Genomic DNA, 27,718 nt, shown 5'->3' with positions numbered 1-27,718 from the left:
TACATATTTTGCTTAAGCAATTTCTAACCAGTAACAATTAACCTGGAGAAGGGAGGAATAGTGTTTGTCTTCTTGCCATTTTGGATTGCTCTCATACCAGTATTACTTTAACAAGGAAGAGGACATTCTGTAGCACATCAGCAAAGAAACACAGACAGATAAACACTAATGATTCATCAAATCCATATGTAGTAGTGATGAGCATACTTACTAAGGAAACAAACTTAACTATTTCTTACATAATCTGCTCCTAAAGACAGGCCAAAACTTTACCTGGAGGATCGACTGCAGCAGTCGGCATGGACGGGACGCTGTACTTCCCGCGCCCTCCGGCGTTCTCCGCCGCGACACGGAACTCGTACTCCGTCCCCTCGTCCAGGTCCGTCACCAGGTACTTGGTATCCGTGATGGTTGCCTTGGTAACCCGAGACCATCGCGTGGAGAGGAGCTCCTTCTTCTCCAGGACGTAGTTGGTGATCTCGGCTCCTCCGTCGGACTCGGGAACTCCCCACGAAACAAGCATCTGTTCCCGCGTCACTCCACTCAGCGTGGGCTTGGTGGGAGCACTGGGCGGGTCTGGGGGGAGGGAAACAGGTTTAATGCTTCAAGATAAATTCATGATACTTGCTTCTCTCAATAAGCCAGTTTTCATCAATCCTAAAGCCTACTACATCTATATACAACTACTAAGAAGCCAGAGGAAGGCAAAAGTAACTGAGAATATGTTGGCTGTTTATTTATAATGTATAGAGAAATCAGCAAGGACAATCTAGCACCAACCTGTAATTGTCAGAAAGTATGACAACTTACTTAAGTTACATTGTGTCTTAGCTTGCATATTGAGCATTGAGGGAAAGAAACTTAACTCTCACATCAAAATTTACTGTAGAACATCCTTGAAAGAGATGTCTACCTAGTACAGCCATCATAAATCAGTACCTGATGCCAATGATCGATTGGTAGATTGAACGAATGGTGGATTAATTGACTGAATGACTCACCGAATGGATGCTTGGCGAGCACCTGTGCTGACAGCAGAGGGTCTCCGGGTCCGTAGTAGTTGCAGGCGCGGATGCGGAAGACGTAGGTGCACCTGTTCTGCAGCTTCGTCACCTTCATCTCTGTCTTACGGATAGCGGCGCTCACCTGGAGGGACAAAAAATAAAGGTGTCAAATATCTTTTAATGTCTCTCCAATTTTTCAGAATTTACAAGATAAAAATTCCTCTTAAACATCACAAAACTCTTGGGATCTTGGGATCTTTCGTCTTCCACTGTAGAAAAAAGATAAGCCACCTTGGCGTACAAAAAATACTGGTGTCAAAAATCTTAACAAATGCCTTCCCAATTTACAACATTTACATGTGCCACATCATGGAATTCACATAGATAAAGTTGGATCTTTCTTCTTCCACTGTCAAGCCCAACAAGTTCCAGTCTATGGCTTTCAGACTAGCAGTCACATGTTTGTGTATATTGTACTTAATTCTCTTGATTCTTTACAATTACCATTACAAAATATCATTTATAGCATCAGTGCTGTATTGTTCCCAGCACTAAATCTAACCCCTCTACACACTACAGCCATTTTGCCTTGCCATACCTTGACCCATTCGTTGGGTTGCCGGGTGTCGGCCTTCTCGATGAAGTAGTTGGTGATGGGCTGCCGCCGTCGTCGGCGGGCGTGTCCCAGGAGATGCGGCACGTTTCCTTGGTAACGTCCCACACCTTCACCGGGCCAACCGGCGCAGACGGTACAGCTGGAAAAAACAACAAATAAATAAATAACAAATAAACAACACTGAGTCAGTCTACTGAGGAAGACCAGAGTGACTGGTCAAAAGCCCTTGGTGAGAGAACTCTTCTAAGTGTTGGATCTAAAGCTTTAACTTTAAAAAATAAACACAATTAAAATGTACCAAAGGTATAATTTTTGTCATAAACACAGTAAGAAATTTTCATTTTCTTGTGATTACAAAGTCCTACTTATTTTACCAAAAAGAAGATAACTCTAGACTTTCTCCAAATTGTAATTGTCAAATCCTATATACAAGATAGTTAGTTTTCTGGTTTTGCATATGGGATACTGAGGGAAAGATATCTAACTCTAACAGTGATAACCTGAATACAGGTTTTAAATGGGAACCATGTAGCTACAGACATCTTACTGTCAGTCACCTGAGAAATGATTCCATTCTACACATTGACAATGTAGTTATTTGGGCGACAGATCAAATAGATTAATTAGATGCACAGAATACGACCCCTGACCTCACTTGACCCAGAGGTCATCTGTCTCCTGTCATCACATGTAGCGTAGCGGGCAGTGGGAGCTCACGTACTAGAGTTCATCTGAACCAATATTTGTTCTGACAATATGAAATGCGTGCATACATTGTACATTGTACATGTAGATGTGAGAAGAAGACTTACACAAGACAGTGACAGACTGTACTTGGCCTCGTATGTGATTTCATGTATTCATGTGAGACCACAGGATCCAAATTCTGTTCTCACAATATCAAATGCATGTAGATGTGAGAAAAAAGACTTACACAAGACAGTGACAGTGCACTTGGCCTCGGCTGCCCCAGCGTTGTTCTTGGCAGTTACGACATACTGTCCGCTGTCGGTACGGGCTGCCTCCTTAATGATCACCTCAGTGTCCTCTCCCTTAGTCTCCATACGTACATGGGAACTGGGCATCAGGAGCTACAACAGGGCAAGGAGGGGAATCTTAGAACAACAAGGTCTTCAAGTCCCAACTAAGGTACAAAATATTCTTATGATTAGAAGAGATGAAACTCTTAAATGTTAAATATTTCTCTACTTTCTTAGTGTCTTCTCCCTTAGACTCCATATGTACATGGGAACTCAGCATCAGAAGCTAGAACGGGGCATGAAGGGAAACCCTAGCACCACAATATTTTAAGATCTTCAAGTGCAAATTAAGGTACAAAACATTTGGCTATTCCAAGATCATCCTGCACCCTTAAACATCAAAACTTAGTCACTCAAGTTCAACCTGATCTTGGAACTGCCAATTATTGTTATGATCAGAAGAGATGAAACTCTATGAAAACAATTCTGGTATTGAAACAGTATTCTTTCGTAAAGACCCTTAGCTCAAAGGGCCAAGTCAAGCTTGAAGGTTTCTATGCTAGTAACTAAAGGCAAAAATACGAAGATAGACTATTTAAGAATTATTCTAGAAGTGAGTAACAAGTTACTGTTTCTCCAATACTTCTGTGTCCAAGAAGACTGCTAAAGATTTTTTTAAAATTTCTCTAGCCACTGATCTTGGTGGCAGTGAATAGAACAAGTACAATGCAGGTAGAAGAAGTAAGAAGTGATTTCTAGACTGCGTACCTTCTTGTTCTTGGTCCATGCGATCTCGGGGACAGGTTTGCCCTTGACGTGGAACAGCACGTGCAGCGGCTGTCCACGGTGGATGGTCAGCACGTCCTTCAGCTTGTAGTCCAGCTTCACAGTCGGGGGAGCTGAGGAGAGGCACAGGGAAAATCAAACAGTGGCTAGAAATATCTTGCAAAGGTCATTGGCTTGAGCAGAGGTTGATAGAATGTTCTCCAAGAAAGTTTCCGAGATTGCTTTCTCTAAGATTCAAAGCACTGCTGTCAAACTTGACAAAAGTTAAATGCTTATGATAGATCTGTCTGCAAGCATACAAACTAAGGGAAACATTGATAAAATCTAGACATCTATACTAGTAGGTAAATGATACTCAATATATATAGAATTGAAACTCTACTACTGGAAAGATTACAAAGACTACTTCCATCACTCTTCTTCAGTATTAGTAAAATGAATTGACAGAAGTAGTTGTGCAGTTGAACATGAAAAAGACAACATTGTACTATGTTTACTACCAACACAGATGAACTTTCATGAAAATATGAAAAAGACTCTGTAAGTTTTCCTTACAGATCTCGTCCTTGCAGACCACTGGTGTGGTGGGCTCAGACGGCAGACTCCTGATTCCGGCGGCGTTCTTCGCCACGACGCGGAACTGGTAGCGCTCGTTGGTCTTCAGACCCTTGACCTGGTACTCGCGCTCGGTGATGACGCCCACGTGCACCTGTACCCAGGCTTTCTCCTTCACGTCCTTACGCTCAACGATGTACCCGATGATGCGGGCACCTCCATCTGTTAAGGGTTAGTGTTAAGTTAGCTGCTGTTTTGTACTGAGTTGTGATTATACCAGCTACATGAAAAGCGGTCTTAAGGCTGACTTGAGTTTCTCACATAATAAAGAATGGTTTAAACAAACAATTCAGATACAGCTAGCATATACACACCACTAACAGGTAAAGAAAGTTTAGCATCGAGTTATTTACCAATAATGTCAATCCTTGACTTGATTTGGGACCTTTTAGTCTTCAGAGAAGGTCAGGCGATTCATACATTTACAATGCAGTGGTAAATACTGTAATCCATGTGTACCAAAGTACAGACATTCCCTTCAAATTTTACTACCAAGTTTCTTCAGAATGTGCATGACAGCCAAAAAATAAAATTAATGTGGCCTAAGAGTAAAGCTGAGACTGACCTGTAGTTGGAGGGAACCAGTGCAGGCTGACGGAAGCGCGGGTTACTGCAGTGACCGTCACGTCCTTCGGCACTCCGACCGGGTCCATGGCGCGGTAGAACGGTGAGTTCTCGCTGGGCTTGCTGGCGCCGGCCGCGTTGTGGGCGAAGATACGGAACTCGTACTCCTTACCCTCCAACAGGCCGGTGGTCTGGATACTCAGCTTCTTAATCAGGCCACGGTTCACCTGAAGGTGCAGAGGAATACAGAAAAATTATTGCTGGTTATAATTTCTGTGAGAAATTTCTGAACGAGTACACTGCACATGCCAGCAACAAACAGAAATCCTCATAGTGTAGCAAAAGTTTTTGATGTTTCAATACTCACACATGTGTCTATCCTGCAGCAAGCAATAGCCATTCCTTTGAAATTGTGGGTAGCTACATGTATTTAAACTACATGTAGGTCACTCTATTTGTTTTAAAGACTAGGCAGTGCAGGAGTAAACATTAAGTTTGATAGAACTTTTAGTTTTTGTATGACAAAATAAACTCTTCTGGGTTGGTATCTTAAAAAGCTAGTACAATATTTTTCCACAATTATGAAAAAAGCCTAATTGAGATAAATAAAACTGACCTTCATCCATCTCTGGCTGGTGCGTTCGCGGCGCTCTACGATGTAACCGGTGATCTCGGAGCCACCATCGTCAGGCGAGGCTGTCCACTCGACAACCATCGACTCCTTCGTGGTGTTGAGAACAGACACTTGTGGCTGGCCTGGTGGGGCTGGCACATCTGGGGGGAAACACAAAAATGTAGAATACACTGTGCAACAGCGCATAATATCCCCTATCCTTTTGTATGTATTGGGTGGAACATTTAAGATTATGTGTTGACATATTCTTCATATATTTCATCTCAAGCAAGCAAGACACATTTTACTGAGCTCAAAGAAAGTTTCTACAATGACTACAAAAGATAAACTAGCGGATGGTTATTCAGCACCAAGGAGCTACATGCCTGCTATTGACAGTGCAAATTCTACACGTAAGAAATTGACAAATCCACATTGATTAAATTCAATTTCTTAAGTTTAGTTTTTAGAAAGAATTCATGTCTTCAAAGAGAGTGCTTGTAAGAGAAACACCATGTGGATACTTGGCTATGGTTTTCTGGAGTGATTTTGAACAGATGTGTTTGTAAGAGAAACTCACCATAAGGATACTTGGCGATGACAGAGTTGGACCTGAGCGGAGGACCGACGCCGAACTTGTTCTCGGCGCTGATGCGGAAGAGGTACTCGGTGTACTCCTTCAGCTTGGTGATGCGGAGAGAAGTCCTCTTCACTCCCATGCTCACGTAGGTCCACGTGGCGCCGCGGTTGTCAGACTTCTCAACCACGTAGTTGCTGACATCGCTGCCTCCATCGTCCGTCGGGGCCTTAAAATAATAATAATAATGTGCTTTAACTTTTTTAACTACTAAAATCAAAGAACCCACATATCATCTATATTAGACAAAGTGGCTAATTTCATCTCCCACTGCCTCAAAAGAAGAAGTCAAAACCAACAACCAAAAGTCGTGTAAAGTGCCTTTCCCAAGGGCACAAAGTTTGAGACTTGGCAGGATTCGAACCTGGGACCTCTTGGTTCTGAGCTAAATGCTTTTGTTGCTTGACTCAATGTAATGTGTGTAAATGAGTAAATGCTGGACCCCATTGGAAAGCAGCTTCTACTAGCTGAATGGGCTGTAGAATAAATATTACATATTACACATTAGGAAACACAGAAGAGACATTCAGTGTAGTTTGAAATACTTGATTGTACGTTGAAAACCTTTAAAGCCATTCACATACCTTCCAGTTCATGGTCAGGGATTCCGGAGTCACGTCCTCGAAGTCCACAGGACCGGCGGGGGCGCCCGGGCGACCTATGACCCGGATGTTAATGTCTGCTTCCTGTGAGCCGAGCTCGTTCTCCACGGTGATGTTGTAACGTCCGGCATCGGCCTGGAAAAGTTAATCACAAGAGTTTAGCTGAAGATATTTTTTTCTTGTTGTTATTATTTGGAAATAATGTCAAAATCATGTACATGTACATGTCACAGATTCTGATAATAGAATGTCAAAGGAAACTATAGATTTTTTTTGTACAATTTGGTATAAGATGTATTTTGGATATAAAAAGTCTTAATATTAACATTTTTGATATAAATGTTTGAATCAGATATTATAATTTCCACTAATTCACGTACACGTTTACAGAAAATGCATGTTTCAAATTCATGGTAAATAATGAAACTTTTGATTAAGTTTTTCAGAGGGTGCACAATAAAAAAGTGAACGATTTTCATCACAAACCTTCATGCACTTCTTGAAGATGAGCTGAGCCGTGCCATTGGACTGTTTGGTGGAGACGCGGTCCGTCTCACGCAGCTCGCCCATGCCCTTCTTCCAGGTGACCTTGGGCCGAGGAGCTCCGCCGAACGGAACATCCACGACTAGGTCTGCTCCCTCCTTCAGGACTATCTCATCCGAGGGAAGGGCCTCAACATCAATGGAACCAGGAGCTGAACAGAGAGAAAATAACATAGCGTAATTAGCACAACTAAGTTAGCATTCAAGTCTGCTCCCTCCTTCAGGACTATCTCATCCGAGGGAAGGGCCTCAACATCAATGGAACCCGGGGCTAGAGAAAATAACACAGTATACATGTATGTCAGTGCTAATTAACTTTAGTTAGCATTTACATAGATATTCATAATTAGATTTACCAGGGCTTGTGCTAGTCGAACACTTGCAGAAAGGAATTTGAAATTAGTTTTTTTGGCATAGATCACTAGAAATTAATGTTCTGAAGTCAAGTTGAATGTGTTTTTTTTGTTTTCAACTAAATTGTATTGTTTTGGAAAAGTTTGCTGTCACTGGCACAGTACATTGCAAGTCATGCAATTACATGGACTAGAATAGGAAAATTGTACATTAAACCAATGCATGTAGCCAGTACTTTACTTGCATGTACAATCAGGAAGATACGTGATTTATGAACAGTGAAGATCCATATAAGAAGTCAAACAAACTCACCCAGTTGCTCCCTAGCGATGACAGGTCCCACCTCTGCGGGTGGGCTGACTGCTCCCATGTTCTGTGCGTACACACGGAACACGTACTCCTGGTTAGGGATCAGGTCCGCCACCGTGTAGCGCAGGGCGTTGATCTGCGTACACTTCTCCCACTCCTCGCTGTCCGTAAACCGCTTCTCCACGATGTAGCTGGTGATGCGGCTGCCTCCGTCATAGTCGGGCTTGGTCCAGCGCAGAGAGATGTGGGTCGGGGTAATCTCGGTGATTCTCACATTCTTTGGTAGGGATGGTTGGTCTGGAAACATGCAGAAAGAACAGGTTAACATACAAGTAACTGTTACTGAAAACTTTAGACAGAGAGAGCGCAGGTATCTATATCAAGTTCCTGGTTAACTTATATCATTCTTTGTCCACCATTTGTCCACCAATGTATATTTACAAGTATATGCACTACAATAAAGAAATTTAACTTCAAAGGACTTCTTCTATGCAATCAAAAAAAATTCAGTGCCACTGTCAAGCAAGTGACTGAAAACTTCATGCAATATTCCCAGTCAATTACAATGATGAGTTTAAACCACTGCAGTTCATCAACTAGAGAGCCCTACATACTGCTATCCAAGACAATAGATTCCTTAAATGGTTCCTGAAAGAAACAAAAGGGACTGACCAACTGGGTCCTGGGCCAGGATGGGCTCCTCGGTGTCTCCGGGCGCGCCGGGGCCGAAGTCGTTGACCGCGATGATGCGGAAGTTGTACTTGTTCCCCTCCACCAGGTTACTGATGGTGTAGGCAGTCTTCACAATGTTGGCATCAACTGTGGTCCACGTTGTACGGCCAACCTGGGCAAGGACAAACAAACAATTTATTTAGATTTAATACAAGCAGTGTCAGCTTCTTAGCAGTTTTGTTTCCAACCCCAACACAACAAGCAATATTAGCAAGAAAGTTAATTTTGATTTTCAGAAATTACACAGTGAAAATCAAACGAATTTAGGATTCAGCGATATTGCTTCAAACTGATCAACCTGTAAATATTGTACATCTGTATTCTCTATAATCTCCAGTGGAAGATAAACTCTTCACTAAGCTAAGTGAGATAAAACTGTCTGAATGTAACAGTCACTATAAGATGTTTGTCTAAAGGACTTGGTTACATCTTAAGACCTCTCACCTGGCGTTTCTCCAGGATGTAGTTGTTGACAGGCTTGCCGCCGTCCTTGCTGGGCGGGTCCCAGTCCACAATACAAGAGGAGCGCGTCACTCCCTTCACTTCAATGTTCTCGGGTGCACCGGGAGTGTCTTTGGAAAGGATAGAAGAGCATTAGAGCAGCCCGTCATATTGCCATGCATGGCACAAAAATTGAAAGCTGTTATGCTTGCCGATATCTATACGTTGCTGTATTTTTTATAAATCATTTTGAATTGATGGCAGTCCATTGGAACTGTATTATATAAAAGAAACAGTAAATGTTGAAGTTAAGTACAGCAAATCTTTCTTTGTACTAACTTAAAAGGAAATTTTTCAGTTGTGTTCCTCAGTTGCAAGATTAAATCAGCATTTCTAGGTCAGTGTAATCTTCACACCATTCATATAAAGCTTTGATAGGCAGTGTAATACTTCATGCTCCCATTCAACAAGTTGAACAAGTCTGGATGTAGAAAACTTACCCATGACCTTGACCATGATGGCGACGGTTACGGAGCCGTGTGCGTTCTCCACGGTGAGGTCGAAGCGCCCGGCGTCGCGCCGGTCGCAGCTCGGGATGACCAGCTGCGTGATGTTGTCCACCGTCTCCGTCTTACTGCGGTTTGCCAGGTCACTGTCCTCCTTCTCCCACCTAAAACAGTGGACGTTTAGTTTGTGACAATGTAACCACCTGATTGTAACAATGTAGCCATTTGATTGTCACACTTTACAAAGGAATACATTCTTAGTAACTCTCTACAACTACATGTGTGGTTAATGTTTAATGTTTCAGATGGCATCTTCAATGATCTTTCCTAAGTGTTATACACATGGTACTGAATGGTAATCCTAGAAACATTCTTAGTTATTTTCATCTTTACAGTATTTTCAAATATGCTTTGAACTAATCCTATATTTGTTTATTAAAAATAATACTACTTCTCTTTCCTATATGTCTGTGTGATCTACTACCAGAGTATATTGTCCAATTGCTGGTACCATGTAGACATGTACACATGTATATCCAAAGTACCACAGACTACGTACCTGCACTCAGGCATGGGCCTGCCTCTGATGGAGGCCACGAGTCTGAGCGGTGCTCCGGCATTGAACTTGACCATCCTCTTCAGGCTGGAGTCCAGGAACACCTCGGGGGGTTGGGTCAGATCACGCACCTGTACAAAACCTGGGGAACATTGGGGGGTGGGGGGTTAATCAAAGGGAATGTGTCCATTTGTTTAATGTAGTATTCATACCAGGAGCTCCTTGGTGCTGAATAGCCATCCACTAGTTTATCTTTTATAGTCATTGTGGGAACATCAGGAAACAGAGGGTTTTAATGGGAATGCGTCAATCTGTTGTGTGTAGAACTTGAACTTGTTTAAATTAGACCAGGAGCTCCTTGGTGCTGAATAGCCATCCACTAGTTTATCTTTTGTAGTCATTGTGGGAACATCAGGAAACAGAGGGTTTCAATGGGAATGCGTCAATCTGTTGTATGTAGAACTTGAACTTGTTTAAATTAGACCAGGAGCTCCTTGGTGCTGAATAGCCATCCACTAGTTTATCTTTTGTAGTCATTGTGGGAACATCGGGAAACAGAGGGTTTCAATGGGAATGCGTCAATCTGTTGTATGTAGAACTTGAACTTGTTAAATTAGACCAGGAGCTCCTTGGTGCTGAATTGCCATCCACTGGATTATCGTCTGTTATCATTGTGGGAACTTTCTGAGAAAGACAAAATACCGCTACTAGTGGCTCAGTAAAATGTGTCTGACTTGCTTGAGACAAAATGAAAAAAAGAAATATGTCAAATTTCAACACATTATGTCAAGAATCTAAATGTGCTAACCTAGAATATGCAACAAAGTATAGTTTTGGACAGAGCAGATGTTATGGGCTGTTACACCACTTATTCTAGATTCAGGAAACTATAGGCTACTTGAAAAGCATACTTGAAAAAGCATCAAGCTTTGCAACAGTTCAGGAGGATAAAACAACAACAAGGACAGAGACAAGTGGCGAGCTGCCATCAAGCCCCAGAAGTATCGTGCAAGCACGTCTAACCCTCGGAAGACGGGGAACAACAGATGATAAACTGGACAGTGAGTGAGTGAGTGAGTGAAGGAAACCTTACCTGGTACAGGCTCTGGATCTCCCATCAGGATCATGTTCACTGCGCTCACACGGAACAGCAGTGCATCGTTCTCTGTCAAGTTCTCCACAACATACTGTGTGTCACGGATTGTAGACTTCTGGTGCACCTGGAGGGAAGGAAGGAAGGAATGAGTGAGTTTTGAATGAAAATCTTGTCTGTGTTTAAGTAGAATCCATAGTTGCAGAGTTCAAGCTAGACGAGACTGACCAAAAATTTATGGTGAGTTCCTTTTTCGTGTTGGAATAAAGGTTGAACTGTATAACTATGAATGAATGGTTTATTTTGATCATCATGAAAAGAACTATGCAACAGAACTGAGTCAGCTTACAGATGTGCTCTATGTGGCAGAGACTGTCGATTCTAAAATAGGACCAGAGAAGATGCTGTGGGGTTGATGTGAATTAGGATTTAACTAAATTAAAATTAGCTATTAAAAGTACATCACGTCCACAGGCTGAATTGCGTACTTTTTACTATTGACTTCTTACATGATAAAAGATTATTGTTTGTACAAATTGAGCATCCTAACCGTACCTTGAACCAGTCTTCGCTGTCGATCTTGCGAGCCTCGATGACGTAGCCGAGGATGCGGCTGCCTCCGTCCTTCTCGGGAGGAGACCACTTCAGCGAGACCGTCGAGCGAGTCGTGTCCTTGCACTCAGGGTTAATCGGCTTGCCAGGCTTGCCTAAAGAACAGGAAAATGGAAAAGATCAATTTTCAATATCAAAAAGTACATGAGCATCAGTAGCTTGCCTAAAGAGCAGGAAATTATAGATGAAATTTGAGGATCTGTACACTCAGATATGTTGCTAGTGTTAACTGACATTGCCTGGAGAGAAAAAAAATGGAAGATTTCGATTTTCAATATTTTCAATATTTACTATGAAATCAAAAAGCACAGGATGTTCAGTAAGAGTGTTGTTATGAGCTTAACAGGTTGATTTGTTGAAAAGGCAGATACTATAATTAGTCATTTTGTGTTGGCTTCATACATAGATTCATACCAAGATTCATACATAGATTTTTGCACCTATTTTTAATGCCGTCCTAAATACTGTGTAAACCTTTCTTTTCTAACATTTGTCAATCATTTTTATGATGATGCTGTAGTCTATAAAGTGTAAAGATTCTGTTTTTCCTGTTTGTTGAGCAAGATGCTCACAGTTAAAAATTGAACCTTGTATTAACTGAAGTTCCAGGGCTACCTTAAAATCATGTGATTTACGTGTGAGTGTTAATGTCTGGACAAAATTATTTGCCTACCTGGTGGAGTAGTACACATGGTGGGCGGGGTCGCCTTGGTTGCCGGGGACAACCCTGCAGCGTTCATGGCGATGACCCTGAACTCGTAGTCCAGATCCTCGATGAGGTCATCAGCGAGGTACGTGAGCTCGCTGGGTCCAAGCGCCAGACGGGTCTGTCTCTGCCAGCGGACTGATGTGCGTTCCTTACGCTCAATGTGGTACCCTGTAGAACAGTTTAGGTTAAGGACAATGTTAACCAACATACACATTAATAGGAAGTACAGAAAGAGCCTAATTTTCATTCCATTTTGCTCCATTTTGCACTTTCTGTACACCTTATGTTATACCATGGTGCAATATGAAAATTGTGCAATGGTTACAGTTGGATGTAGAAAAAACTAGCCAAGATTTTTTACAGTTAGTTATTACAATACCATTTTCAGGCAGAAAAACATAGCGTGATCTCGATGTCCTTGGTGTTTTAGTGAACAGGTACTGAGAGGTGTTTGACTGACCATGCATGTGTAAGAAGGATTTTTTATGGAATACTATATAGAATTGGTGCGACAATGTGTCTATGGACTTGGTAGGACTCCAATCATCTGTATCTTGTTACATCAATGAAAAGTGGCCAGTAAGCCAATTTGTGTACTTCATAGATAAATGAAGGCTCAAACAAACAAACAAACAGACAAACCCACCTGTGATGGGGCTGCCACCGTCGCTGTCTGGTACCTGCCATGTGATGGTGATGGAGTCTTTGGTCACGTTAGAGACCTTCAGGTTTACTGGGGCAGTCGGAACATCTGGAAAGGACAACGGACAACGTGTTAGCTCTAATAATGACAATAACTGCTCTGTTTAGGTTAGCTCTAGCTGTATGACTGTATTGTACATTTTGTGTTCTGAGGAAAATGCTTAAGCACTAGATTGCTGCATGGTCCAAGAGCAAAGAAATGCTGTCCAAGCAAAAGAACCCTCAGTGGCACAAATAGAAGTGATATGCCAGTTCAAAAAAGCATGTTATTTAGAAAATGGCTCCCAAACTCAGTTGCTGAGCCTGCTAAGAAAGGTACAAGAATATGACTTTTTCAAAGGCAATTTATTGAAAGCCATACTCTATGTTGTTCATACATATTATATTACTGGTAAGTACTTAATAACTGCTTATGAAAATGTAGCATGATTGTTTTGGCACAAAAGGTAAAACAGAAGAGAAGTACTTACCGAATGCCCACTTGGCGATGATAGGACCGATGGTGGCTGCGGGGCCGATACCGTTGAAGTTCTGGGCCCGGACCCGGAAGAGGTAGCTAGCACCGGCCGTCAGACGCGTGATCTTGTAAGACGTCTTGCGTACGGCGCTACTGACCTGAGGGTATCATATATGGTATAATTGAAAATCCACACTATGTTTAATTTAGCACACTTGCACAATGTATTCTTCTTGTTATAATTCATAAGTACTGTAACAGTTACAGTATATATAATATGCTTCACCAAAAACCTTAAACCAAACTTTACACTTTTTAGAAACAGACTAAATAAGACTATAGAAATACAATGACAAATGGCAGTTTTTTAAACAATAATGATCTAGGTAACTCCTTTCATGTTAGAAGATCCATATTTTGTTCCTTATTCATGATCATGTATCTACTATAACTGTACTGTGAATGATGATAAAGTTTAAATAAAGATTTAAAAAGAAAAAGAAAAAACACAGACCTTCATCCAGGCGTCGGGCGTCTTGGCGTCGCAGCGCTCGACGGTGAAGCTGGTGACGGCAATACCTCCATCGTCCTCAGGTGGCTGCCAGGTGAGGGTGGCAAACTCAGGTGTCACCTCACCTGTGGCCAGGTCCATCGGCACTCCGGGGACGTCTGCAAGGGACAGGCAGGTGGTTATGTACAGGAACAGCATGTAGGCTTTCATTCATTTTCTTTTAAGTTCTTAAATCTTTAATTCTTGAGGAAATTCAATATTATAATGAAAGTCTCTCAGTAGTTTACATATGTGTCAGCAGGCCCTACATGTATAAGGCTCTGCAAACGATTTCACAATTCACTAAGTCTTCAAGATTTTTATGATTGAAGTCTTGATCTGCACTAATCTTGTGGGTAATAGTTACATGTGTGTACAACGTACAGAAGATCATTTTTCGGACACATTGCCTCAAGTATTACTTGCCATTAGATGCCTGTTTCTCACAATTCTCGTAGATTCTCAACCTTTTCTCTGCTACGGCCATCCATATTGCACTCAATGAGAGCCATGATTTTAAGAAAAAGCCTAAAACGTACCCATGACAGAGACTTTGATGGTCTGCTTGGTCTCCCCAGACAGGCTCTTGGCCTGCAGTGTGTACTCTCCACTGTCTGCACGAACAACCTTACGCACAGACAGGGTCGAGATCTTTCCTTGCATCTTAAACGTCAGTCTGGGGAAACAAACATACATACAGCTTTAGCTTAGTATATCATAACAAATTATATAAAAACTAATCATCTCTTTTTCACATTTACATTATGCCTGATTTTACTTTTTGATTTTAACATTTGTAAGCTACTAGAAAAAGTTGTACATATTAAACATTCAAGAATGACGGAGATGAGTTAAAGTAAGAACTACATAAACATTTCAGCTATGGTGACTTTAGGGTATTCTTTGATACGCATGTACATGTACATTGTAACTATAGTAACTGCTGTCTAGTTCTGAATGCAGTCCAGCTATTTGTCCAGCTACGTATCTGACAAGTTTTTAAATCAAGACATGAAAATGTAGCAAAAAATATAAATGATTACAATGACCATGATCGTAAACACATCCTAAATTTTCTTGTGAAAAATGGCTAATGATTCACATTCTACCTGCCTATTCAGTTTAACTTCAAGACAAAGATGACCCCCCACCTGTCACTCTTGACGAGCGGGCGGATGCCCTTCAGCCAGACAATGTCAGGCACAGGTTTGCCCTTGACTGACATGCTCAGGTCCATGTCCTCTCCAGCCTTGAAGGTCATCGTGTCCTTGGTCATGTACGCCAGGGAAACACTTGGCGGCTCTGTGGTAAAACAACATGAAGTTTGGCATAAGAAAGATGTGGAAAGTCTAAACTATATCATCCATGAAACATTTTTACTGCCGTGTTTTCTTCCAAAGCAGTATTTTTCCTCATCTTTTCTCTCTTGTGCAAATTCATCTGTCAACAAATCAGTTAGTAACTGTTGTAGCTTGACATAAGATTTTATGTCTTTTCTCATGATTGATATCAAACGGGATTCCAAATATAGCTTAATACGTAGATCGTAAACTGTACGTACAGATGAATTTTCCATTCCAACTGCTTTTCACACTTCCTGTGTTACATTTAAGTGGCTGCATCCTTTCATCTGTTTTATATCAATAACTTAAAGATGTTTTCAGATGACTTACGTAGGTCGTCCTTGCAGATGACCGGGATGGTTTTGTCGGAGGGCGCACTGATGATTCCGGCGGCGTTCTTGGCGCGGACGCAGAACTCGTACTTGCTGCCCTGCCGCAGACCCTTCACGGTGAAGTGCCGCTCCGAGGCTGGAATCATGATCTGGTTACAGGTGATAAACTTCCCTTCCTCTGGGTTGAACCTGAATATGAAAAAATGAAACAGACTTGTTAAAAAATTATGTTCTTTCGTAGAGTTTCTACTTACATGCTCACATTTCATGTTGACTGCACTAATAGAGCTTTGCAGACTATGTTAGCTTTAACTTTGTCTTAGATTCAATGGCTATTACTCTCTAAAGTTTTAAGTTACAGAAAAAGTCTAAGTTTGAAAGTTTCAGTCCATCCTGCACAAAATGGTGCTTAAGGTGGCGCCTATCTCCGATTCAGTAGCACTTGAGCCACACAGTTCTACAATCACTACAGCACTGGGGGGCTATTCATGCTATGTGTTCAAGTACCATACTCTCAAGTATTTGGTTTGACTCTTCCGGGGATCAAACTCATGACCTACCATTTCCCTATTATAGAAAAACCCCTGACCTGTCAACCCAGTATCCGATGATCCTTGCTCCTCCCTCGCTCTCGGGTGCCAGCCACTCGAGCGATACGGACGAGCGTGTGATGTCCACGATCTCGACGCGACGCGGGGCGCTGACGGGGTCCTTGGCCAGGGTGAGCGGGGTGGCTTCGCTGTGCTTGCTGGGTCCGGCCGCGTTGTACGCGATCACGCGATGCTCGTACTCACAGCCCTCCAGCAGACCCATGGAGCGCACTGTCAGGTGCTTCATAGGAACACGGTTGATCTGGGAGGGAAAAATAATACATCAATAAATAAATCATCCATGGGAGCCAGGAACTGATGCATAGCAGCTCTAGACATCTCTCTTCAGGGCATTCTGTTGTTCTTTTCATATCCTTTCTCGCCTTCTCATCCTGACACCCTGAAGCCAATTTTTTTATATCCTTGTCACACATAGCACTGTCACAGTGACAGACTTTGTCAGAAGTTTGAAACCTTACTTTTTATAAGAACAAGCATGCATCCAAGGTACTGAAGCTAAACAAAGGACTGTTGTATCCATGCTCAGGCACAGTTCTGGACAGTCCACACATATTCAACACCATACCTGGGGCAAATCTACATTCTTGGTTGGATACATGGTAAACGTGGAGACTATCCAGAACCATGCCAGATCCTAACCATAACTCATTTAGGCACAGACCTACATGAAGATAGGCACAGTTCTGGATACCATGAGACTATCCAGAACCATGCCTGATCTTTACACTAACCCACTCAGGCACAGAACTAGACAGGCACAGCTCTGGATATTATAAAGACTACAAAACAAGCAGTTCCCACCTTGACCCATCGGTTGCTGTTCCTCTCCTTCCTCTCCACGATGTACCCGGTGATGTCAGAGCCGCCGTCAGAGGCTGACTCCTCCCAGGTGATCGTCATCGAGTCCCTCTGAACCTCGGAAACCTTCGGGTTCCTTGGCTCACTCGGCGGGTCTGGAAGACGTTTGGGAAGAAATGCTTTAACTTCAAGAAAGCCTGAAGCTGCCACTAACCATGGTTCATGTACTAAATGCTGATTTTCAGCTTCAGAATCTGTGTGAGAGTTTTACTTCAGCAATGTTTGACGTTAATGACACACACTTGTGCAGTGCCAAGATTGTCATGAGGTCCATAAAAATTAAAAATTAAAAAGTTGCAAATCTTAATAGTTGGACTGACAAGTATAACCTTTAGCGTTCTTAAGAAAACTTAGCTCCTCCTTCAGCTTCAGTTTAGAGGTGATGCCAATCAAAAAGTCAAATCTTTAAGCATTGAAGCAAATGCTTACCATATGGTAGTTTGGCCACCATAGACTCAGACTTGAGAGGCGAGCCCACACCGAAGCGGTTCTCAGCACTGATCTTGAACAGGTACTCCTTGTTCTCCGTGAGTTTCGTCACCTTCAGCTGTGTTCTCTTGACGCCGGAGCTGACGTAGACCCAGGTGGCGCCGCGGTTGTCGGACTTCTCGATCACGTAGTTCGTGACGTCACTTCCGCCGTCGTCCGTCGGAGGCTTCCAGTTCAGGACGCAGCTCTCCGGAGTGACGTCCTCGATCACCACCGGGCCGTTGGGCGGTCCAGGGCGGCCTGAAACAAAAAATAGAGGTCAGTATCTCACACATTGTCACACTGCCCAAAGAACCCAATTCAGGTAATTTGATGTCTGATTCCATCACAAAAATAAAGGTACAATAAAGTTAACATTAAAATGAACAAGAAGTGAATGGAAAGTCCACAATTACTGCTCCGTCTAATAACCAATGTTCTTCAGAAAAATCTAGACTGACCAAAAACAAAAAAAAGCAAATGTATTGAAAACTGAACACTTGGACAACGGCATGGAATAAATTTCAAGATTTACGAAGACATACAATCTTATAGTTGATGTCATTACAGTCCAAGTCCAGTCAAAGTCCAAGTGCAGACTGAACAATAATCTTGACGTTGATGTTAAGATTTCTTAAGACTCACCGATAATCTTGACGTTGATGTCAGCAGTCTGAGACCCGGCCGGGTTGGACACCTGTACAGAGTACTTCCCACCATCAGCCTTGATCACCTGTGGGATGTTCAATATGATCAGTATCTCACACATACCTAATGCTTGATTCTGTGGACTGAAGGGTAACATTTGCAGAGCAACTGCATCATGTTTACCTTCACATGCACACGGACCAGCCCAACAAACTACTGCAAGGTTTATTCTTACTCAAACACTTGGTGACTAGCCCCGCCCCTTCAACTCTGTCCTACTACTTGCTACATAATGTAAATCCAACGCCATATATGGTGACCAGCCCCTCCAACTCTGTCCTGCTACTTGCTACATAATGTAACCCACCTGTCTGATGTTGAGCATGGTGACGCCGCCGCCGGTCTTGGTTGAGACGCGGTTGGTCTCGCGCAGGTCACCCATGCCGCGGAACCACTGCGCCGTTGGCGCCGGGTAACCGTGGTACGGGATGCTGATCGTCCAATCAGAGCCCTGCTTCACGATGACCTCATCACCAGGGATGGCCGAGAGGTCCAGGGTAGCAGGCACTGGAAATGGAAAGTTTTACATCACATATTAATTTTGTAAAGCTTGTAAACAACATGCTACTTCTTGATTACTGCCTATAGCCTCTGCCAGATCTCTTGGTAGGGTCGAAAAAATCTAGGAATATTGGCTAAAGTAGTTGAAATATTCAATCAGTGCAATTGGCTACTAGTCAGATTTGCCTGTGGCTTGCAAATTGCAGGTCTCTGGCCAGCTAACTCCTCTGTCAAATTCCTACAATTTTTCCAGCAAATCTCGTAGAGACTGAGCTCCTTATGCTAACAGTTTATACCACTGAAGGAAATTATGCCTTGCAGATAATTATGCCTTATGGCTATTCAAAAAAGAAACACTTGTGCCAAGGTAACAATTCTACGTTAGTTACAGCTACATGTATATATTCAAAAGAAAATCACAAGGCATTGGTAACTTCTAAGATGCTTACAGCTACTTGAAAAATAAACACAAGGTATCAGTGACGTCTAAGACACTTACTGATTGGCTCCTTGGCAGTGACGGGTCCGATCTCCTTGGGGTTGCTCATAGCTCCAGTGTTCTGTGCAAAGATACGCAGCATGTAGTCCTGGTTAGGGATGACGTCTGTGATCGTGTAGCGCAGAGCGTTGATCTGCGTACACTTCACCCACTCTTCGCTGTCTGTGAAGCGCATCTCCACGATGTAGCTGGTGATGCGGCTGCCTCCGTCGTAGTCGGGCTTGGTCCAGCGCAGAGAGATGTGGGTCGGGGACGTTTCCGTCACCTCAAACTTCTTGGGTGGATCGGGTTGGTCTGAACATGTGCAACATGGGAACTTGTTATCATCAGATCTATTTTAGACAAATAGGCAGCACTTGTAGGCATGACAAAACCTTTGATAGAATACTAAGAAGTTGTTCTGTGTCTCCAAAGAGCTGACATATGAGCAAAAGGGTGGTTTTATAGAATGACGCAGAACGAAACTTGTGAATGCCAACAGGGTCAGCAGCAGTTGTGGTTTTATGGATACAGAATGCCCCTTCACAAGCTATTCTAAAATAAAACTTGGATTTCGACACATAGGTATGAGAGATCGTTTGATGTTGATTACTGATAAGCTGCAAAGATGAGTGGTGGGTGGTTTTATGGATGCAGAACAAAACTTGTACGTACCGACAGGGTCAGCAGCAGTGACCGGCTTGTCCAGCTCTCCAGGCTCGCCGTAACCGAAGTCGTTCTCGGCGATGATCCTGAAGAGGTACTGGTTACCCTCGATCAGGTTATAGACGGTGTACGCCGTCTTCACAATGTTGTCGTCCACGGTGGACCAGGTGTGGCGCCCGACGATCTTCTTCTCCAGAATGTAGTTGTTGACAGGTTTGCCGCCGTCCTTGCTGGGCGGGTCCCAGTCCACGATACAGGACTTACTGGTCACACCCTTGCACTCAATGTTCTCTGGTGCACCGGGGGTGTCTGGGGTAGACAGAGAGTGGAAAATTAGATTAGTACAGTGCAATACAAACTGAGGGTTACAAGAAAAATTCTTGCAGATGATTCAGTAGCAAAGTTAATGTTGTTGTTTCTTCTAATAACTAGAAGCATATTTTTTTATCTTTTGGACAGGAGCATGAGAATGGCTTGGCCACTATATTTTTGTGGCCAATATTTTCATACAAAAATCAAAAGTCTGACAACAGAGCACATGAAGTGAATGCAGAACTATAGTAACTGCAATTATTATCTGTATTTATCTGCATACTATTAGCTGGTTCAATCACACACCTTGAACTGGGTTTAAGGAACCAAGGTACAAGGTATATTGACATGAGTTTGGTTTTTAAAGACTTACCCATGACTTTAACGTTGATAGACCATGAGTTAGTTCCAAAGGGATTCTCAGCGAACATCTCCCAGACGCCGGCGTCCCTGCGGTCGCAGGCCGGGAGCATGATGGTGGTGTGTGTCTCCGTCGTCTCCACCTGGGCTCGGTTCTCCAGGTCACTGTCCTCCTTTATCCAGTTTGCTGTCGGCTGCGGCTTGCCAAATAAGGGCACCTGGATACGCAGCGGCATCCCAGCATGCACCTTCATGGACTTGGCAGCGCTGGGGTCCACCTGGGAGAGAAAGTAAGATAAATCAGCATCATATCTTCTGACAATTGGAAGAATAAGTGAGAATCCAGCAAATTGCCAAAACTTCACTGCTGCTATTTCTGTGTAGGTCTACACAATCATGTACCTATGAGTTGGTTTTACTTAAGATGTAGATTAGGTACATTTGTAACTCAATTCTGTCAATCCTTGCATGAAATATCTTCGTAGATGTCTCTGTAGATTCTTATACATTTTCTACAGCCCAAATTGCATGGGCAGGAGATTTTGCACGTAATGTGAAATAAAGCCCTAATAGTATATGTACTGTAAATCCAATTATTTTTGCACGGACATGTACGATTGAAAAAAAAAATTCACTATGCTTTAAAGTTGGCATTTGAAACAGTTACTGATGCTAGTTTATTGTTGTACTTTACTGTAATTCAATCATAAGTAATGCAAAAAAAAAAGTATAAACATGAACATGAAGATTTGCCGTACCTTGATAAGAGGCGGGATCTCCATGTCGCGAGCCTGGCACCATCCGGGCAGCTCAGCAGGTTTGCCCATGCCGATGTCGTTCACGGCGCTCACTCGGTACCGGTAACCGGGACCAGTGGTCAAACCATCCACAACAAACTCACAGATCCTGCAAAACAACAACAAAACATTCATTAATCGTTTCTTTACCCTGCGACAGTAACAGCTACATATGACTGGAGCATGGAGTAGAAAAAGTTAGCATTGCCATAAGGGAAATATGACAGATGGTCACCAAAACGTAAGCATATACTTTGTTGTCGGATGAGCATCTTGTGTGGCTTGTCAGACCGATTCTTGCATGGCAGTCAGCCACATTTGGGCATGTGTGAATTTGTGTGACTGAGACAGCAAGTGTGCTGTGTGAAAGTTGTTCAGCACCAAGGACAGGATACATGTGAATGTACGCAACATAGTTAACATGTCAGAGAATTTTGTTCATCACCAAGGACAGGACATGTGTGAATGTGTTTGACACAGGTAGCAATTGTGCTGGGAAAATGTAATTCAGCACCAAGGACAGGACATATAACCATAGCCAAGGCCACATATCTAACTATAAGAAAGCCTCACCTAAGGACAGACTTGGTGTGGCATTTCTTCCACTCCTCCTGTCCCATAACCAGCATCTCCAGTACGTAGCCCTGGATACGGCTACTAACAAGCAAATAAACAAACAAACAAACAAGCCTCACCTGAGGACAGACTTGGTGTGGCATTTCTTCCACTCCTCCTGGCCCATAACCAGCATCTCCAGTACGTAGCCCTGGATGCGGCTGCCTCCATCGCGTGCCGGCGGCTGCCAGCGGACGGAGTTCGTCGTCTTGGTCGTCTCAAACACCTCAACATCTGTGGGTGGGTCGGGGAGACCTGGAGGGACCATGACAAGTTATGGTTGTGGGCTTATTCAGTAGAGAGAAAGTTAAACATATCATAGACTTTAAAGAGCTTAAAGTAAACCTAACAGACTGAGGTCAGGTAGTTTTAAACCAAAACCTGAAGTTTTAAACCAAAAAAATATAAAATGTTATCATTGTGTAGATTTCATAAACAAATGATATACATTCTGTACTTGACTACTTTTGTACTTGAGATCTTACTGAAATCAGTAATTGATAATCATTTACAAAGTGGTCTAGTTGTCATGTTGATCTTTCTGCACCAAGGCACTGACTATTGGTCTGAAAAGCTACAAAACTGTCTTCATTTGGTCAACAGTAATTTGCAACTTCTGACTTCATTGAGGCAGCCTACAGATTGAACAAGTTAAAGTTATTCAAATTTGTAAAATGTCCCTTACCGACAGGGTCCTGTACAATAACAGGAGCAGACAGGGGGCTGGGCTTGCCGAATCCGGCCGTGTTCTCAGCCACAACACGGAACTCGTAGTCCAGACCTTCCTCCAGTCCGTCTACCTGCAGTTTCAGTTCCTGCAGACAAAGACAAGCCAGTTAGAAGTCTTGACACGTGGTCAATATTTGATAGACACATTCAGCTGCTGTAAGCAGCTGTGGGTACTAGAACTTAGGCCACAATATGAGCTCTCCAAATGATACAATTGTTAGAAATCTCTCACACTAAGCATATGCATGGATATGTTCATCCGTTGTAAGGCACAATGCTGGACCAGGCTCAAAGAAAATTCCATGTTGAGGATAATACATTGCTGTACATGACTCAAAATTAGAAGCAACAAATCTTCAATCTATGTTTAAGTATATTTTTTCTATATCACTTTCTGACCTGTTCTAGACCACTGTTTATATTTACTGTTTATGTCCTACTGCTGTTTTTTACTACAATAAATTGTTTACATGTTGTTGTTTACCTGGATGGAGCGGCGGGTGATTCTCTGCCAGCGTACGCTGGTCCTCTCCTTCATGTCCACTTTTATATTTACAACTGTTGTTTACTACCATTTTTTATATTTGTTTATTTATGTTGTTGTTATTTACCTGGATGGAGCGGCGGGTGATTCTCTGCCAGCGCACGCTGGTCCTCTCCTTCATGTCCACCACATAGCCGATGATGTCAGATCCACCATCGGACAGCGGAGCAGTCCAGGACAGGTTCAACTTCTCGCGCGTGACATCGCTCACCTGCGGCTGACCAGGCTGACCAGGAACATCTGAAGGAGAAACAGAATTTACTTAAGAAAGCTTGAACATCTTGGAAAACTCAACTATATAGAGTGTGATTTGTAAGAAAAAAGAACTGTGGGGTCTTCAAAAGTTCACAAAAATACACAACTCTATGTAGTGTAAATTTGTTTTCCAACACACACAAGATAAAAGATTTTTTACTGTTCAATCTCACAAAAGTTTTATTCATCCAATTTATTTCCATTAATTTTACACTGGGAATTATATGAGTACAGGATGGTGTCATTTCACACCCTTTAGAATTGTGAAGAAATATCCAAGACTTAGAGAAGACTTACCAAACTGGTACTTAGCGATGACTGCCTCAGACAGGAGCGGTTCTCCCACACCGTGTACGTTCACAGCGAAGACGCGGAACTGGTACGTCTGGCCAGGAGACAGCTTAGACACCTTCAGACTGGTGCGTCGCACAGCACTGGAGACCTTGATCCACAACTGGGTGGGGGGGAGGAGGCATAGACATGATCAGTGTTTTGTACACAGTAAGTAACATCATACATGTATATACAAGTGCTATATAAACAGAATGGACATGGGAATTTACATGTATTTACCTCAAATTCTAACGCTGGAGCTTGTCAAAATATGTTTCATAATCCTTAGCCTACCCATTCAATGAGACATAGACTAAGTTCTTTCCAGTATTTCGACGTATTTCCTAATGTCTATAATTATCATCCAGGTTTTCACTTCTTCATAACCACAATGGAGCAATATTTCAGTGTGATTATGCTTAATTTTTGTTGTAAAAAGCACAGTATTCTTCTTAGTTAACCTCGGAGTGAATTCCTAGGATGTAACAAAAAGATAGCCTTCCTGAAATGCTTCTCCCTATCCCCTAGCCTTACCATTAGTGATTGCCAAGCCCCAGTGTTTTGTAACCCACCTGCTGCTTGACGTCCATCCTCTCCACGATGAAGTTAGTGATGGTTGCTCCTCCGTCATCCTCTGGAGGCTCCCAGCGGAGCAGGCAGGACTCAGGAGTCACGTCTGCCACCACAAGAGGGCCCAGGGGCTTTCCTGGGGTGGCTGTTAGACACAGAATACATGATCAATAAAACAGGAAAATGCTTTGAAACTATCATGGAGTGTTATCAAACTATCACTGGAATACAGCCCGCAAAATAACTAGTATGCAGCATAACTAGGCATGGGTCAAAGTATAAAGTATGAAAATAATTGTTCTAACCTGATAAAGATTTAGTTCTTGCACTCATTTTTTTTTTCAATCTCTGAAGTTACAAGTTATAACTGTGACCAGTTTTGTCACACTGACATTGCACTACCATTAATTCAATTGCAATATTTAGCAGATAGCATAAAGAACATGCAGTATGTGAGGGTTCTGTACCGAAGATGTTGACGTTGATGGTAGCGTCGGCGATTCCGCTGTCGTTCTTGGCGGTGACGATGTACTCGCCGGCGTCGATGCGCCCGCTCTCCTTCACGTGAACATGCGCGTCCTTCTTCCCATCGTAGGCGATATCCACACGCTGGGACTTCAGCAGGGCCTGGGGAGAAAATGTACAAGCATTAAGGGCAAGCTGAATATAAGTTCTAAACGGGAACTATGTGGCTCCAGATGTCTTACTGAGGGATGGTTGCCATGTGCTAGATGTTGGTTAGCTTGAGGAATGAACCCACTCGACAACTATATACAAGCATGAAGGAACTCCCATAGATTGGTCTTACTATTTGTATCAAAAACAGCTTGACTGTAGAAATTATAGGCATGATAGAAGCGGAAACTAGTTTAGAAGGACATGCAATTCCCTTCAGCTATAAAAGACAAACAGTTGTTTGCTACACCTCTTTAGATTAAGACTGATAATGATGATGAAAACTGGTGGAGGGATACAATCTTGCAGAGTTAGAGAACTGTGCTTTAGTTTTGACTTACAATGACTGTATTCTATGAGAAGTAGCTGCCTGTTGTACTAGTGATTGAAAAGTATTAATTAGGACATGTTGATGTACCTTTCCGTTCCTAGTCCATGAGACCTCAGGCTCAGGCCTGCCGGTGATGGCTACGGGGATGTGGAGGGTGTCTCCCTCACTGATCGCCATCTTGTTCTCCTTGATACGGTAGTCAACAACAATGGCTGGGGGTACTGTGGAGAGAGTTTGAGAATTATGTACTTTTCAAGGAAAGTGCTAATATCCAGGAAGCTGTGCCTTACTGGTTGTAATCTAAATTATGCTCTTTTGTCTTGAGGCATATGAAGCAAGTAGGTATATTTCAAAAAGTAAAACCAGTAGACTACTTGCATCCTATTTTCGGTATAACTATTGACTGAGTGTTTAGTAATACGCAGTCTAGTGTAGTCTAGTAGCTACTTGAAAAAGCATCATGCTTCACCTCTGTTAAAGATGACAAAGGAAGAAGATGATGCATTTGTATATTTCCAAGGCTAACCTTTGATATTAGCCTGAAGCTTGTATGTCAAACTTAAAACAACAAACAATCTTTAAGTGTCTCACCAAGGTTATCCTTGCAGACCACAGGCAGTGTCTTGTCAGACGGGGCGCTCTTGATGCCAGCAGAGTTCTTGGCAACAACCTGGAACTCGTACTTGCCACCCTTCTTCAGACCTGCAAGACAGACGAAAATGTTCAGACTCAGCATGATGTACAAAATAACTAATAATTTAGTAGATGCACCAACTACTTACAGTACAGATCTCGGGATAAGCATCAAGTCCCGCGGGAGATCCCGCGGGAGTTTGCGGGATATCACGCGGGAGTTTGCGGGATCTTCCGCGGGAGTTTGCGGGATCTCCTGCGGGAGTTTGCGGGATCTCCTGCGGGATTTATCGGGATATCCCGCGGTACGAAATCCTCTCCCGCAACCCCGATCTTCGGTGTGAGACCTTAGGTTTCCGAAGGGCCGGCGCCGCTGTTACTTGAAATTGAACCGCGTTGACTACAGATTTTTACGCAGACGATGCGTGCATGTTTTAGTATGTTTTCAATGCATGCAAATAACAGTAGAGCAAATAGTATTTTTAACCAAACATTTCTTTTTTTTAATATCGGAAATCTGGTGGCTTAATAAGGTACAGAACGATAACAAAGTAATCCAACCTTCTTGAACAAGTTTTGTGTCCGGCCTTGCGACGTGGACGGCTTTATTTTGATGTCACCCGACCTGCGCTATTTCAGGTATAATTTTTAAAAAATCTAACGCATCGACGTGCCAAATCGCCACTCGAGTTCTTTATTTTTCTCCTAGATAGGGGAGGTTGACGTATGGAGTTACGGAAGAGAGATTAAACATTGTGTAAAACAAGGGGGCGAAGCAAGAGTTCTTTACGCCTCAAACTTTGATACATTTCGTGCGCCACGCAGTGTTCAGGGCCTGCATGGGGGTTACTGATTACGAATTACGCAAAATTTTCGCTATAAAGTTAAAGTTTCATAGCTGATTATGACTTTTACGCTTTGCGGCTAATGTACTGATTACGAATTACGTTGATTTTTGGTAAGGTTGCCTTCGGTTTACGAAGACAATGAATAAAAAAACGCCTGATTACGCCTTACGAAAAAGGGCATGCAGACCCCCAGTGTTGGGCCGGGCGTTCCCACGCCGCGTCGCCATAGAAACCGCACGTCGCCAGCAGCGGCGGCGGCGCTGGCAGACTCCCCGGCGCCGACTGACCACGTGGCGTTCTGGCGCGCCAATCACAGCGCGCAGATGGGGACCCGCCCACCAGCCGGCCCGCGAATTCAAAGAGTTGAGTCAGATGCACCGCCCACAGAACACCGCCTGACGATTGTTATACGTACGTCGGATTGTAGCTTCTTTTTCCGCCCTGCACGGCCGGCATGCGACATTGTAATTTTCTTATATCCCAATTTCATCCCAAAACAACGTTTTTCACATGTGAGGAGGCTAGTTCCATAGAGTGTACCGAGTGAATTTCAAGTTTTATGGTCTGAGAACGAATTAATTTGCGTAAAATTTATCATAAACACGTTTAGTTCGGGTTCTCCCGTGTTTATTTATTTTTCGGGTTCTCCCGTGTCTTGGACGTGCGCTATCGACTCCGTTTTCATCTAGTTGGCTGACCCCGCAGCTGACAGAAGTAGAATGTTTTCCTACCGAAAGAAACTTTGCCAGCCGTGTGGAAGTACTTGCTCC

General features: G+C 42.9%; 1 protein-coding gene across 1 annotated transcript in view; it reads right to left on the bottom strand.

Annotated features, from left to right (window-relative positions):
• LOC109471813 (titin-like) overlaps positions 1–27,718 on the bottom strand; it is a 309,005-nt gene that overhangs the window by 181,656 nt on the left and 99,631 nt on the right. Inside the window, 43 exon segments of the mRNA XM_019771168.1 lie at positions 274–576; positions 1,002–1,146; positions 1,603–1,664; positions 1,667–1,759; positions 2,555–2,711; positions 3,369–3,499; positions 3,942–4,163; positions 4,567–4,792; positions 5,182–5,339; positions 5,759–5,984; positions 6,400–6,552; positions 6,904–7,112; positions 7,627–7,920; positions 8,296–8,467; positions 8,800–8,927; positions 9,297–9,466; positions 9,862–10,000; positions 10,952–11,078; positions 11,507–11,658; positions 12,237–12,440; positions 12,919–13,023; positions 13,445–13,589; positions 13,946–14,100; positions 14,521–14,657; positions 15,133–15,283; positions 15,655–15,845; positions 16,246–16,508; positions 17,069–17,220; positions 17,555–17,854; positions 18,239–18,326; positions 18,609–18,808; positions 19,302–19,595; positions 19,956–20,255; positions 20,632–20,896; positions 21,377–21,524; positions 22,111–22,285; positions 22,716–22,845; positions 23,371–23,543; positions 23,856–24,012; positions 24,464–24,606; positions 24,929–25,088; positions 25,555–25,688; positions 26,059–26,169. Coding sequence (XP_019626727.1) covers positions 274–576; positions 1,002–1,146; positions 1,603–1,664; positions 1,667–1,759; positions 2,555–2,711; positions 3,369–3,499; positions 3,942–4,163; positions 4,567–4,792; positions 5,182–5,339; positions 5,759–5,984; positions 6,400–6,552; positions 6,904–7,112; positions 7,627–7,920; positions 8,296–8,467; positions 8,800–8,927; positions 9,297–9,466; positions 9,862–10,000; positions 10,952–11,078; positions 11,507–11,658; positions 12,237–12,440; positions 12,919–13,023; positions 13,445–13,589; positions 13,946–14,100; positions 14,521–14,657; positions 15,133–15,283; positions 15,655–15,845; positions 16,246–16,508; positions 17,069–17,220; positions 17,555–17,854; positions 18,239–18,326; positions 18,609–18,808; positions 19,302–19,595; positions 19,956–20,255; positions 20,632–20,896; positions 21,377–21,524; positions 22,111–22,285; positions 22,716–22,845; positions 23,371–23,543; positions 23,856–24,012; positions 24,464–24,606; positions 24,929–25,088; positions 25,555–25,688; positions 26,059–26,169 — 7,548 coding nt within the window.

This window comes from Branchiostoma belcheri, unplaced genomic scaffold (assembly GCF_001625305.1).
Source record: "Branchiostoma belcheri isolate BF01 breed outbred unplaced genomic scaffold, Haploidv18h27 scaffold26, whole genome shotgun sequence".
Classification (NCBI taxonomy): Eukaryota; Metazoa; Chordata; class Leptocardii; order Amphioxiformes; family Branchiostomatidae; genus Branchiostoma; species Branchiostoma belcheri.
Note: the sequence above shows the minus strand (reverse complement) of the source record. Positions and strands in the feature narration are given on the sequence as shown.